The sequence below is a fragment of the Bos indicus genome, chromosome X (genome assembly GCF_029378745.1).
Source record: "Bos indicus isolate NIAB-ARS_2022 breed Sahiwal x Tharparkar chromosome X, NIAB-ARS_B.indTharparkar_mat_pri_1.0, whole genome shotgun sequence".
Lineage (NCBI taxonomy): Eukaryota > Metazoa > Chordata > Mammalia > Artiodactyla > Bovidae > Bos > Bos indicus.
In genome coordinates, this window is record NC_091789.1 from 106,543,356 (window position 1) to 106,558,024 (window position 14,669).

At 34.5% G+C, this 14,669-nt stretch overlaps 1 protein-coding gene across 9 annotated transcripts in view; it reads right to left on the reverse strand.

The window, feature by feature from the left end:
- The window catches only part of KDM6A (lysine demethylase 6A), a 179,300-nt gene that overhangs the window by 42,487 nt on the left and 122,144 nt on the right, over nucleotides 1-14,669 (reverse strand). For 3 of the 9 annotated variants that reach the window (XM_019955823.2, XM_070784832.1, XM_070784836.1), the window contains 9 exons: nucleotides 14,534-14,627; nucleotides 11,993-12,119; nucleotides 6,329-6,427; nucleotides 5,983-6,202; nucleotides 5,289-5,423; nucleotides 4,690-4,845; nucleotides 4,032-4,127; nucleotides 3,020-3,121; nucleotides 1,988-2,383 (listed from right to left, as the gene is read on the reverse strand). In XM_019955823.2, coding sequence (XP_019811382.1) covers nucleotides 1,988-2,383; nucleotides 3,020-3,121; nucleotides 4,032-4,127; nucleotides 4,690-4,845; nucleotides 5,289-5,423; nucleotides 5,983-6,202; nucleotides 6,329-6,427; nucleotides 11,993-12,119; nucleotides 14,534-14,627 — 1,425 coding nt within the window. The remainder of the gene's footprint in view (nucleotides 1-1,987; nucleotides 2,384-3,019; nucleotides 3,122-4,031; nucleotides 4,128-4,689; nucleotides 4,846-5,288; nucleotides 5,424-5,982; nucleotides 6,203-6,328; nucleotides 6,428-11,992; nucleotides 12,120-14,533; nucleotides 14,628-14,669) is intronic. The other 6 variants (XM_070784831.1, XM_019955824.2, XM_019955825.2 and 3 more) reach the window with 6 other exon arrangements.

Sequence of the window (14,669 nt, forward strand, 5' to 3'; positions counted from 1 at the left end):
CAAAATCTCAGCAACTAAGGAAGCCAGGGAATTAGATGCAATAAAGAATAATAATAGAATCATTAAGTTACAATCATAACAAAGGTTCTTATTTATTAACTACGAATTATACCTTAGCACTCTAGGAATCCTAACAAAAATCTCATGTTATCCTTTTAACAATCCTTTAATGTTTAAAGACACTGAACCTTGAAAATCCCATCCTCTCACCTACCCAAACAATTCTCTCGTTTTTCTCCTGTGTTAATTTCCTCACATTACCAACTCAACCTGTAACCACGGATTGATTCACACTTTGATCACAGTCCCTTCCTTGAAAGACTTGGCTTTAAGGGCATCACTCATATTCTCCTGTATCTCCTATTATCCTCACAAGTCACTCCTCTTCCAGTTTTCTTTGTTAGTTTTCCAATTTTCTAACCTAATATGTTGGAATGCCCCAAGGCTCAGTTTTGAGTTCTCTTTTTTCCCCTATCTATTCTCACCCCTTGGTGATTTCATCCAGTCTCCTTCATCTTCCCTAGTTTATCAGGCTAGCTTAGACTCCCGTTTTTCTCATACCCACTCTATTACCTAATCCTGTTGGTTCTACACCCAAACGTACCCAATAGTTGACCATTTCTACTGCTGCCACTCTGGGTTGAGCCGCCACCATCTCTTAACATGGATTATAACAGTAATCTCCAAATGGGTCATATCATTTGTACTTTTGCCTCCTTTAGCCTATCCACAGTGTACTGGAGAGGATCTAGTCAGACTACCTCACTCCATTCAAACCTCCCTATAGTTTCCCATTTAACTCAGAATAAAATCCAAAATCTTTATACAATGGCCTACAAGGCTGAAAATGATTTAGCTAGCCTGTGTCCAAATTGGAACACATCTACCTCTCATCCTGCTCAGCCATGCTTTTGCCACCTTGATAATCCCTAAATATGCAAAACACACTCCAGCCTTAGGGCCTGTTGCTCCTTGTTGCTCCCTAAACCTGAAACACTCTTATTACAAATATCTTCAAGTGTGTGTGTGCATGCTCAGCTGCTAAGTTGTGTTCAACTCTTTGTGACCCCACAGACTGTAGCCCACCAAGCTTCTCTCTCCATGGGATTTTTCAGGCAAGAATACTGGAGTGGATTGCCATTTCCTCCTCCAGGAATATCTTTAAGGCTCACTTCTATAACTCTTTCAGGTCTTTATTCAACTACCCCTTCCAGTGAAACCTTCCCTGATATTCCTATTTATTAATGCAACTCCTCTACCATCAATCTCTAGTACTCCCCAGCTCCATTTTCTAGTATATTATTCCAGAGAACTAATGGTAACATTACCTTATATTCCATATGTAATGCCTATTTATTATCTGTTTATGTACATGAACCAAGACATTTTAAAAAGTTCTTAGAAAAAGAACTTACTTTAGTTTTACCAATAGTAAGTCAAATATTTCCTTGTAGTAGACTAATAAAAGTATAAGCAATTTGGCAAGACATATTTGCAACATTTCTTTTAAAAGCTCTTTGACCCTTCAGTCCTGCTTTGGTGCACCTGCTCCATGGAAACAATCCAAAACACAGGGAAAACTATGAGGATAAATATTCAGAAGTAAAAACTTTTCCTCCCACCAGAGTAAATACTTACCACTTAGAATAGCACTTGATCTAAGTAGGCAATATTTACAGAAATGAACTAAGAAACATTACTATAAATGCTCAATATGCCATTGTAAACTAGCAGTGAGTTTTGGGGAATTGTATGATCTATTTTCTTCTTCTTTTAGAAATTTCTAACATTACCTATGTGTGTAAATCTTATATGAGGAAAAAAAAAAATCTATACACAATACTGAGTCACAATGTAGTAATCACACTCTAGTAAAAATGCTTATAAAAAGTTTCCCAAACTTTTATTTCTCCTCTCAACATGCAGAAAATCAAATAAAGACAACTATTATGTGAGAAGCCAACAAGGCAATTAGTCCTTCTATTACCTGAGTGGAGTTAGATAGTTGGTTTTTCCACGGCTCCTCTGCGCTGCTGGTCAGGTTTGTGCGGTTATGAGGTAGAGTGAGTGCGTTTCGCTGCAGGTAAGGCACGTTTCCATTACTTCCACTTCCTGTTATGTGATTATTGCCTATCAAAATAGTGTCTGTACTTCCCAGCGTTCTTGATGTGCTACAGGGAACATGGCCTGCAGAAAAGGGTCCATTGGCCAAAGGCTGCCCAGGGCAGGCAGGGCGGACTCCTGGCTGAGACACGCTAGGCACTCTGGTCAGAGCAAGCTGTGGCTGCTGGCCAGAGACTGAGTTTGTAGGCAGTGATGAGTCAGCTGATGGCCCGTTAGGAATTCCAGTAGATCGTACCTGTGTAACTCCTGTTTGTCTCATCTGTCAAAAAAAAAACAAATAAAAATCAATGCTGCCTGTGTGGCCCATAAGGGACAGGATCAGAATATGAAGATACATAACCAGATAATCTCTGATTTTACCCTAACATTTAATTTCTCTAGGTTAAAAAAAATCTTTTTAAGACAAGCAATTGTGTTTCTTCACATTTAGATTAGCTTCCTCAGAAAAGCAGGAATCTACTTAATCTTAAGAAATATCCTTTTAGTAAATGACAAAAGAAATCAGCTGAAAATTATGGAAAAGAAATCATATTTACAGGTCTCTTCCCCATCACAAAATAGGGGATCTTAAAATTCCATTTTATCACACTTATATGCCAGATTCTCTGAGTTAAACAAACTTGAAAGAACCTCGCCTGAGTTTAGGATGTAGTTTGTTAAATATTACATGCAAAATAACACGTAAATTAATAAAATACTGTCATGTTCAAAATCAAATTTATAGCTAAAAATCTCTGTCCATTATCAGTATTTTAAGAAGCACAGATAATTAAATCCCACTAAACACTAGTCTAAACTAGAGGTGGGCATAAACATACTCTCTAAAATGATATTCCGGTCAACAAAAATATTCAAATGCTAACAAATTTTAGGGGAAAAACAATGCTGTACACACTTGGTGTTGCTGCATTAAGACAAACTGACTTTCCAGCTGTTCCAGCATCAGTTTCTGTGCTGGATTTAAATTATTTCTATTTGCACGGAGCTGTTCCAAGTGCTAGAAGAAAAAGAAGAATACAGTCAAAGACATATCTAAGAAACAAGCTCATTATTCTAAGCAACCTTTCTATAAAACTCTGAACGCTGTCTAGTCAAAGATACTGATTTCTGACCAATGGCAATCAATCCCAAGATTAAGTCCTTTAAAAAGTTTGAGAAAGTTGGGAATAAACATTTATCACAGAAGGTTTACTGTAATGGGATCTTTGAGATAAATGGGCATGAGATTTTACTCAAAAATTATCAGGATTTACACAGTTCTTTAAGCTTAAAAATGCTTTATGACAAGTACTCTCTAAGAAGCACTGTATGGAATAATAAAGTCTGAAGACAATCTGACTATCCAAAACTAGTAATTTGCCTAAGTAAAAGTATGACACCTACATAAAGAAACACGATGTAGTCACAGAAGAATTAGGAAGCTCTTAATATATTGACATGGAAAGGTCTGCATAATACACTAACAGTATATACAGCATTTTATCATTTGTATAAAAAGAGAAGAAAAATAATAACATATGAGAGAAAGGAGATGAGTATTTGCTTGGACATGCATGACATCTCTTGAAAGATAGATAAGCAACAAGTTAATACTGGTTTTCGGTTGGGAGGGGAACTGAGTGAGTAGGGATAGAAGTAGGAGAATTTATTCTATATACTCTAAACTCATACTTAGATGGTTTGAACCATGAGAATATATTGGGGGGTGGGGCAGAGGTAAGTGGGAAAAAAAAAAAAGAATGAATTATCTCTATTACTCTGGTAAATGTGGGCTCATTTTACTTATGTACCTATTAACTGAGTTTACTGCCATTCAGTTTTAAGAATTAATACTTAACAAAACTTAGAACTTTAGTACCTCTACTTTTAATAGGAAAAACAATCTGTCAAAAGCATGTTTTACATACCTGTAATTTCTGTGGTGTCAAACACCATGAATGACCTTGTTGCTGTACTGGAGGATGTGACACTGCATGGCCACTACTCCAATTATCAGAAGTATTCTGAAGAAAATTGATTTAAAAAAAAATTAAAGAATATTTGGTTAAATCCATAGAGTTAATATAATGACTAATGGAGGTCAAATGACTATGAATTGGAATATTTACATATAAAAAAGATGTTATGACATTTAGTTCTTTTAAAAGTAATTTTACATGCATAGTAAATTTGGGAACTTAAAACTTAAGAAAATATTGATTCTTTAATTAGCCACCCAAAAAGGCCCACCCCTAAACTATGGCCCAAATGACTAACCTAAATACCACACTGTCCACTAGGTTCAATGTTAAGTTTATTTTAATGTCAGTAGAAAGTGATGATGAAAAGTTGTGTTGAGATCTTAACGGCAGGGAGATGAATAAAATGATTTGATGAATGCAAATTTATCCCTACTTTCCATATTTAATATGATACTAAGAATTTGGAATGAAAAAACTCAAGCCTTTCACTCATTGATGTCCACAGATTTAAAATAAAGGACAGGAGATGTTCAAACTGCACAAGTTCAGGGCAGTTAGGAATTTCTTTCTTGACTGGGATTTTCTATTTCTCTAAAATATATACCTTTGTTGGACTAGATGTTCTTTTCCTCTTGGCAGGACTGGACAGGTCATCTACTTGGCTAGAAGGAATCATGTGTAGTGGCAAGGATTGCTGTGAAATTGGTGTCTGACTGAGGCCTAATACAGGTTCAGTATTTGGATGATGAGGTTTACATGCCTAAGAATCACAGAAGGAAGACAAAAATAGGGTTCTATATATTCTTAATTCATTCCTTCAAATTATACAACTTTACAAGCTGCATACTTTTCAAATCTATGTGGACATCGCTGAATGGTAATTATTGAAAATCAAATGAATCATCAGTGGAGTAATGTGTACCTTCCTTTGAAAAACTTGTTTCAAAAATTAAATAAACTGCAGCATTATGTTAAGAAATTTCCTTCAAAACCATGAAAATGCACAAAGGTTCTAAACTGGCACCCCAAAATTTCTTCCCGTATCAGAGGGAGTTTTAATTTGATCTAAATTCCCTTCACAATTAAATCAAGAGTCTTTTCATTAATAAAAGCCTCCTGTGCTTAGTAAAATACGCTTGACTACTACAGATTGAAAAGAACCCTTAAAGCTGGGCACCTGCAGAACATAACCCAACTTCTCACCTGCTGTGCTGTGTTCATGGCACCCTGCCTGGAGGTAAGCTCTGCGGGGATTGGTAGGCTCCACGCCTCCTCAATACTAGGAAGTAATTTAGTTTTATTCTGTAGACTACCTTGTGGAAGGTTACACAACTGAGCCTAGGAAAAATTATGTAAAAAGCAAATTTAACACAAGCCTACTTGAGTAAGAGCAAGTCCACTAAATCTTCCTAAATGCTATAACTAATTGTTTTTAAGAAAATAGATCCTTAATTTGGGGTTTCAGAAAGATACTAAGTATAATGAGGGAAAAAGGAATATAAACCTTTGTGAGAATTAAAACAAAGCTGAGCTCTGTTTTCAGAGTTCTTATAGCTGTCTTCTCATGAAACTCCAAGCAAGAGTGAAAGACAGTGTTCGTGTTCTTTTCTCTAAAATGCTATGACAACTTAAAAATGTAGACAGTACATAGAAAAAAATTATGTAAATTAATATGCATTAACAGGGTAAATGCACAAAAGAGCATCTTTTAAAATACTGTATATCTTACTTAAAATGAAAAGTAAAATAATATTACAAGCTATGGTATGTTTACAAAATATGGAAACAAGTTATAGACATCAAAAGACAACTAGACAAACTTCCCAGCCACCCTCCTCCTGCCTGAGTGTCATGGGGAAACATGTGCCTTTAAAAAACTGCGATTTAAACATTTTACCTGTAAATACTTAATTCGTGCTGCAAGTGCAGAGGTATTACTACAACTTTTGCTTCTGGTTGCATTTAAGTAGCATTTAATGGCATCCTGAGGCTGGTTGCAGGATTCGTAGAGTGTGCCTAGGTCCATCCAGGCTGCAGCATGGCCATGGTCCAATTGTACAGCACAAATATAGGCCTGTAAAGCATCCATAGGCTGATTTTGCTGTTGATATAGCACGCTGGGACGAGAAATTAAGAAAAAATAAGTCGACTAAAAAGAATGGCTTAGCTTTACGAAGTCCATTATATGTGACGCAACTATCTTTGTGTATGAATTATACCATTATTTCTAAACAAAGTCTTACCCTATTGAACACCATGTATCTGCACTTGCTTCTGACTTATCAATAGACTGCCTGTAAGATATAAAGGCATCCTGAACTTTCCCAATACTTGAATAGCACCTAAGAGGGGAGGGGAAAAAAATAAGAAAATATGATTAATATGCATTGATTAATGTGCTGAAAGACTGTCAAAGCAAATAAAAATCTAATAAGAGAACAAATTTATGTGAAGTGTGAATATACATGTCAATAACACTATAATTAACCCTTCAATAAGCTATATTATAGACTATCTGATAGTGTTTAATAGTGCAGCATACTTTAGCACCTATTAAAATAGTTAAATGCCATATCACTTCAATATAATAATATTGAGAGATATATACACACCACTATACTTATACAACTTGATCTCTGGTTTTCCAAAGAGTAAGAAATTAGTTAAAAACCAAGAAAAACATTCCATGCTGGTAAGACTTGCTGAATCAGATTTCAGTTTTCCTTTCTTAAATAATAAAAATAAATGCAACAAATCTTTAATATACACAAGACACAAACATATGAAATAATATCAAGCCGACTATCAAAAATAGTATAAAACAGGATTAAGTACAGTAGTCAAGTCATTAAGGGTACTTAATGACTAGTAAGGGTAGTAAGGTATGATTAAAGTTTCAGGGAACTGCCACTTTTCTTAATGTAGATGTACCTGATGGATATATAAAACAGCAGCTAAAATTATAAAAATACAGAAATTATATTCTTAATGTTTGGCACTAAGGGAAAAAGGAAAAAATAAAACCCAGTCCATCGTCAAGGAGTTTACAATTCAGCTGAGGATTGAAGACACATTATGAACAGCATGATGCCGTTATCAAATGGCTACCACAGATAATAACTGGTCTGAAAATTTAGGGTAGGGTAGAAGAGACCACACTACACACTACTGGGTTTAGGAAAGATAAGAAAGGAAAGGGCAAGAGTAAAGGATCTGAATGTGTGTAGATGCGTATTGTTTAGATCAGTGATTTGCATTTACCAGCTAGTTTACAGCAATTTGGTCAAGCAAACAAAATGGGAAAAAAAGACATATACAAACATACATACATACATTTTCCATTAAACCAGTATCTGTATTGTAATTGACTTACTCTGAAATACTACTAACTGAGTAAATAGCAAAAAAAAAAAAAGGTAAATGTCAAGTAATCCAAAAGTCTGAGAACCACTGAGTCAGGCAGAGACCTTGAGAAAAGGCATTTTGAAATGTTGCTTGAATAGCATGAGCAAAACTTATATAAGCTGCATCTTATATCATACATATATTTTTTACATATATATGATATCTCATATATATAAGATAGTATAAACGGTAGAGAATTTTAAATCCAACCTAAGAGTATCCCGAAGTTTCTTCTAGCAAGGGGAATGGCATGATGAAAGTATTTTATGGGAATATTTATTTGCTAACAATGTGTAGCAATAAACCAAAAGCGAAAAAAATTATAGACAGTAGAAAAGAAGGCAGCTATATTTACTGGCTTGGAATAGGCCCAAATTAGGGTGAAAGTTGGAGAAGGCAATGGCACCCCACTCCAGTACTCTTGCCTGGAAAATCCCATGGACGGAGGAGCCTGGTAGGCTGCAGTCCATGGGGTCGCTAAGAGTCGGACACGACTGAGCGACTTCACTTTCACTTTTCACTTTCATGCATTGGAGAAGGAAATGGCAACCCACTCCAGTGTTCTTGCCTGGAGAATCCCAGGGATGGGGGAGCCTGGTGGGCTGCCGTCTATGGGGTCGCACAGAGTCGGACACGACTGAAGCGACTCAGCAGCAGCAGCAGGGTGAAAGTAATGGAAGTGACAACAAAGAAAAAGGAGAAACAATAAACCAAAACACAGATAAAAACTTTGTGACAGACTGATTAGATATTCATGGGGGCAGGATTATAATTTAGTTTTTAAGTCTGACAAATGGGGGGGGGATGGTGATATCATTGGCAAAAATAAAGGAGAAGAAGCTGGTTCAGAGAAGAAAATGATGAATGTAGTTTGAAATATGCTGATTTTGACATGCATATAGACATTAAAACAGGTAATGTTAGGTAAAGAATAGGAAATATTGTCCTGGTGTTTAATACTTTGAAGTGTAGAAATCAAGATTTGGAATTCATCCATCTGAAAGACAGGATACAAGAACACAGGATACCTACAAAGGAGAGGTAAAAATAAGCCTGAAAAGTGAAGTGAAGTAAAAGTTGCTCAGTCATGTCTGACTCTTTGTGACCCTATGGACTATACAGTCCATGGAATTCTCCAGACCAGAATACTACAGTGGATAGCCTTTCCCTTCTCCAGGGGATCTTCCCAACCCAGGGATTGAACCCAGGTTGGATCCAGGTCTCCTGCATTGCAGGTGAACTCTTTACCAGCTGAGCCACAAGGGAAGACCATGAGATCACTAATCTTGGGGTTGGGGCAATATAAAGAAAGGTGAGTGACAGAAACAGAGGCAGTGTCAGAGAGTGTCTGTAAACTGTTTTATGAGGACAGAATTCACGACAAGAGGGCATTAACAATGACAAACAGGGACAGACACCACAAAGAAAAGAAATGTTTACCCAACAGTAGAAAACACGCTCTGTTTGTTTTCTTAATTAAATCAAAGCCAATCTCACATTTATAGAGCAAATTCACCTACCTGCTGGGAGGAATAAGCAGTAAATCCCACAACCTATGTTTTCATACTTGATTTCTACAAAGTGAAAGTAGGGAACCAGTGTGCCCAAATACAAATTCCTCAATCCAACTATCAAACACTTTTCCTCTAATAAAACTTAACCAGGCTCCCGTGAGACAGCACTGTGTAACTGAAAAAGCTCTGGGTGTTGAACCAAGGATCTAGTCCCTGCTCTGCTACTAATTACCTGCATGATTGTGACCTTGGACAACATTTGACCCCTCTGAGCTCCCTTTCTAAAATGTGCAAAATGACAAGGTTTACAGGGTGAACTAGGTGACCTCCTGGTCCCTCCTAGCTCTAACATTCTAGAATTCTGTGATAACACAGTCAATAACAAAGTGCTAGTTTAACAGCATTACCACATTACACTTTCATTATGATATACACATGCCAAACGACAAACAAATGCAATCTTCAACACAAACCTGATGCAGAGATAAGTAACAAAGTGCCTCAGAATAGGGTCATCGAATCCCAATGACATTTGAGATCTTCCTTCAGAGCTTTAATAATTTCTAAAATCTAATTTATTTATAAGTATTTTCTCATGACAAAACAGACTTGAAGCAACACATTAGAAGTCAGTAAAAAGGGTAAGAAATGTAAACATCAAAGAAAAAAAGTCTAAAACAGTCCTCAAATTATATTACAGATAAAAAATACTGAACACCAACATGATAATCTTGAACCTCCAAACAAGTTAAATTGGAAGACGTATCCTTTATCTGAGAAGTCAGCAAAGTGTATTTGGAAAATTCTATCCAGAAAGGTTCAAATAAAAAAGTATCTCAACGATTTCAAATGAAAAACCACTTTCGGAGTAGGAGGACGACACACCTCCTATGGAATAGTGCTCACTAAGCTGAAAATTACAGAATTACTAAAGTAGTAATTTGGGAGAATTCCCTGGAGGCCCAGTGGTTAGGACTCTGGTCTTTCACTGTGGGGGCCCAAGGTTTGATTCCTGATCCGAGAACTAAGAACCCACAAGTGGTGTGGCAAAAATAAAAGACAACAAAAAGTAATTTTTGATATTTCAAAATTATATATTAATTTTATATGCATAGAATTAAGAAAAAAATATATTAAAAAGACATCCACACTATTGTGCTATATTAAACTATTAATCTTAATCTTAGATCAAAAGAAAAATACTTTCTGGTACACATTCCTTTTAATCTATATTAACAGAAATTTTCATATATAAACATTAACACTAGAGGCAATGACTAAGCAAGACCCTACTTTGTAGTACTAGAGCTCCTTTTTGGTCACTATACGAAGCCTCTCACCGCACAATATTAACCGTAGTAACAGAGAGAGCTCCAAAGGCAAATGGTGTTCAATTAGATCATTCATTCCATTTACTAAATAGCCATTTACCAGGTAATAAGATACAAAGATGGTTAAGATTCAGTTTCTGCCCCCAAAGATCTTTAATGAAAGAGAAAGACAAAGTTTGGACTCTCAAGCTTTATTAATGAGCAACTGAATTTAGATGGCTTTATAAGCCTGGCAAGGAATTAGAAAATTACTACTAAAAATAACTACTTTTCCACTCAACTATTATAGGATATTATTAATGAATAATAAAAAAAATTTGAAACATCTTAATATTATTCCATTTCATACAAATATACTTTGCTAAATTTAAAGGAAAAAAATACTTTGCTAAATTTAAAGGAAAAAATGAAATACTAAAATATAAAATATTAGAATACTAAAATTAATGTGACTGTACAAAATACTAAAATTTAATGTGACTATATGGCTAACTCAATCAAAGTAAAATACTCCTATAGAAAAAAAGAATGGGAAAAAGTTTAAAATTAAAACAAAACAGGGTAATTTCCAAAGAAAACATAAAATTAAAACCTTTAGCATGGGAAGGTTACCTAAGAGATCTAACCCGAGGCTTCTCAACCTCAGCACCATTGACATTTTGTGCCAGGTAACTTTTTACTGTAGAGAACTGTTCTAGTAGCATTCTATATAGTTGTGATAACCTAAATCTCTCTACAGACATTATGAAATGTCTCCTTTGGGGCAAAATAGCGCTTCCCATCCACCCTACCACTATTGAGAACCATCGATTTAATTCTCTTATCAACAGAAAACTGAAGCCTCAAAATGTTTAATTGTTCAATCCAAGATTCCACAAATAGTAGCCAAGACTTGAATCCAAGTATCTCAGATAACTCCTAGTAGACTGATTTTTCTACCATATTGCAAAAGCTAAAACCAATTAAGAACTAAAATACAATCAGATAATGGTCCAAAAATATATTCTATCAGATACATATACATGAGATATATTTCAGATAATCACTAAGCAAAATTCAGACATTCAAAGTACAAGAAAAGTTTATAGACTTGCAAAAAAATTTTTTTCACTAATGTCACTTCTCCGTTCCAACAAATTGAATAATAATGTATCTACTTTCTCATTGTAAAACTTCAAATACAACTATGATTTGAAATCTGCTATTAATGTCCATTCTATCGAAGGTAAATATCACTAATAAAAAGGATAATGGGCAAAGTTCCACTAACTACTGGTAGTCACCAGGCAGAATGAAAAATTAATTCTCTGTTCTATTTAAATAGACATATGAACACTAGAAATCAAAAGGAAAGGCATTTAAATACCTGACTGAATAATTAGTATCCGCCAAGAGTTTTTGAAAACCAGCAATAATTTAAGTCAAATGAAAATCCAATAAGCAAAACAAGAAATATCCTGATGGACCAGATGATGGTATAAGAAAACTACCACATTCAGAAGTTCTTTTATTTTTTATCTAGAAATCTTCATTATAAAATATTTAAAAGGGAAAATATACTGATCACATTATTAGTAAACTGCTATTTCAGATAATTTAAAACTCTTAGCTGCAATAAACAAAAGCAAAACCTAAGTTTCTGATAAATCAGTCTTACCTTCCAAGGAAATACCAGGACTGACCAGAATTAGGATCTGCTTCCAAGGACTTTTGGAGATACTGAATAGCATAGCTTTCCTTGGTGGCTTTATCTCCCAGGAGATCCACAGTATGATGCATCCATCCTATAGTAAATGATTAAAAATATTTACATAAATGACTTAATTACTCTACTACTTAAAAGAATACAGAGCAGAAACAAATAAAATAATACTCTCAACCTCAGTCATAAAAAAATACTCTTTTCAGTCAATTTATTCATTTAGCTTGGCATACACACTCCTGAAATTTAGAACCATCAATTCTGTCCTAAAAAAGTTTGTCTTTAAGGTACAGTCAAAGCAATGAAGAACTTTCATTCCAGAGAAATTAAAACACTTTTAAGTATTGACTTGTCACTTAGTAGATTACAAACTGCAGTTCTATTCTTCTCTAATTTTTGTATTTGAAAAAATTTCAAGATACAAAACAAAGAATATAAGATAAATCTTATTTACTGTTTCATGTAAAACTTAATCTGCATTTAAAAATCTCTATTAACACAATGTTTACTTCCAAGGAGTAAATATAAAGCCATATCATCAATGACAGTTCAGAGTAGGACACACAACATACAATCCTACCTTACTGGCACTGGCTACATATATTCACAACTCATGTAAAATAAAAATTACAATCATTTGACAGTTTTTTTTTTTTAACTCTAAGACTATAAGAAAAAGTCCATTCAAAATGCTGCAAATAAAAATGGTACAAAATGGGTAACACAAATCTTTACTAAACAAATTTAGATGGTATACATAATCTCACTTATCTGTGGAATCCAAAAAAGTCAAATACGCAGATGCAGGGAGTTGAATGGTGGTTACCAGGAGTGGTAAGATGGAGGAAATGGGGAGATGTTGGTCGAAAGAAACAAAGTTGAAGTTATGTAGGATGAGTAAATCTAGAGAACTAACATACAGCATTATGACTGGATGAGAGAATAGATTTGAGGTGCTCTCACCATAGGGGAAAAAAAAGGTAACTGTGTGAGGAGATGGATATGTTGGACAGCTTGACTGTAGCAATCATTTCACTATGTACAGGTATATCAAAACATCATCTTGTACACCTTAAATAAAACTGTTATGATAAAACAAACAAACAAGCTGACCATGTAAGTAATCAAAACACTAGATCATGGAATACTAGCACATGGAATAATTTGACTTAATTTGCTAGGGAATCATATTTCAATTGTGGTTCAATTCAAGTTCACAAAATCAGCTGTTTTTCATGTATAGTTCACAGTACACAAAACAAACAAGGACCTTTATTTTCTGATATTTATTATAGTTGCTGTGCTCCAAAGAAAGAGGGCTGAGTTATCATGTTTTATGGAAATATAAGTCAATCTCACCCTTATTCATCTGTTCCTCCCTTACCTCTCCCACTATTACTACTAAAAACAGGACCTAGAGTAACAGACTCTAAAAGGAGTTGCTTAAGCAGCAGTGACAAGCAAGTAGGAAGGACTGATGTGCAGGCATAAATTAGACTCAATAAGGCTAAGTATTTTCCCTTTCAAAACCATGAAAAGTTTACCTATACATTCAGCCAAAGAGGACAGGTTTGTGTGCATTTTTGCTACTGACACATTCTTCAGTGCAGCTAAAATGCATAAAAACTTATTTATAAATAATGTGAACTAAAAAAGTTTATATTCACATTATTAGCTGAATGAGTAAGCTATCAAGGCATCACTTTTCTTTTTACCTAAGAACACAAAATGTTTTTTGCTGTACTAATAAACTTATTTTAACTTAAATATACCAATTCACATTATTTAAACTCTGCATGCAATCATTAAAAACAAATACTTGACTATAATTTTTTAAAATATGGATAACTCATGGAAATTCTAACCAGAGATTAAACACAAAATTAAAAAATGAAAGTTTTATAGTTTTATATGAAAGCAGTGTTTTTATTTTGTATAACTGATCACATAGTATGCATTAGTATCATGAAGTGATAAAAATTTAAGCTTAAATAATTTTACAATTACATTAAAAACAGTAATGCTAACAACTATATTCCTTCATCTTCAACATGACAACAGAACTGCATGTATAGAGAATCTATACTTTAGATGTTCCACATTTCTTACCTAAAGATGTTTTAGTATTATTGACAGCGCTATGAAAGCAAGCTCACCAATCACTAAGAGACTTTAGGTAAATCACTTAACTTCATTGAGTACTAATGGTATCTGGCACCGAGAAAGCATTCAATCCCCCTCACTCGTGGTTAAGTACCAGTGTATAATTTTGAGCATTTAAAAGAAAAGTTACACTAAAGAATTGTAATAAGATTGACTGTGAGATAGACAATAATCAGCAGAAGGTGGAAATATGATAAGTTCAGATAAAGTCCATCAACTTTGGAAAAGGAAGGAAAAGAAATAGGATACGTAAGTCATGTATTTACCATCAGTGACATGTAAAAACCATAAAGCAATGTACTTATAACACACTAAGTGAATATTATTACATACCCAACTGTTGTAAGACAGTTGCTTTTACTTGTGCAGAAAGGTTTTCTGTCTGCAAAAGTTGTTCATAAGCTTCCTTTGCAGAATGATACTTCCTCTAAAAAGCAGGAAAAAAAGATTTAAAGAAAATAAATTAACA